Consider the following 370-nt stretch of genomic DNA (forward strand, 5'->3'; position numbering starts at 1 on the left):
GGGGGGCAGGTGGGTGTGGGTCGGGGCTGAGCCCCGGAGTGGGGGATGCTGTGAGCTGTGCCTGGCAGGGACCAGCCCCTGCATCCCCACTCAGTGCAGGGACAGGGATGTCACTGCCATGCAAGCAGACATGGTATCCTGCCACCATTGGCCAGCTCCTGGGACACAGGCACCTGCAGCAGCACCCCCTCACACTGCCATGGCCCCCAAGGGCTCAGTGTCGTGTTGTCCCCAGGTGTCTCACCCCCAGAACCACGATGGTGATGTCAGCTGGTGCGAGCTCCATCCTGCTGCCGCTGGTGCTGCTGCTGTGCTGGGTGGTCCCCAGTGAGCAGGAGCCTCCCCTGGTGCAGCTGCGGCTGGCCCGGGG

General features: G+C 67.0%; 1 protein-coding gene across 1 annotated transcript in view; it reads left to right on the plus strand.

Annotated features, from left to right (window-relative positions):
• The first annotated feature begins 257 nt into the window (after window positions 1–257).
• LOXL4 (lysyl oxidase-like 4) overlaps window positions 258–370 on the plus strand; it is a 4888-nt gene continuing 4775 nt past the window's right edge. Inside the window, exon 1 of the mRNA XM_010191529.1 lies at window positions 258–362. Within this exon, the coding sequence (XP_010189831.1) occupies window positions 258–362 (105 nt within the window). The remainder of the gene's footprint in view (window positions 363–370) is intronic.

The sequence above is a fragment of the Mesitornis unicolor genome, unplaced genomic scaffold (genome assembly GCF_000695765.1).
Source record: "Mesitornis unicolor isolate BGI_N332 unplaced genomic scaffold, ASM69576v1 scaffold33109, whole genome shotgun sequence".
Taxonomy (NCBI): domain Eukaryota; kingdom Metazoa; phylum Chordata; class Aves; order Mesitornithiformes; family Mesitornithidae; genus Mesitornis; species Mesitornis unicolor.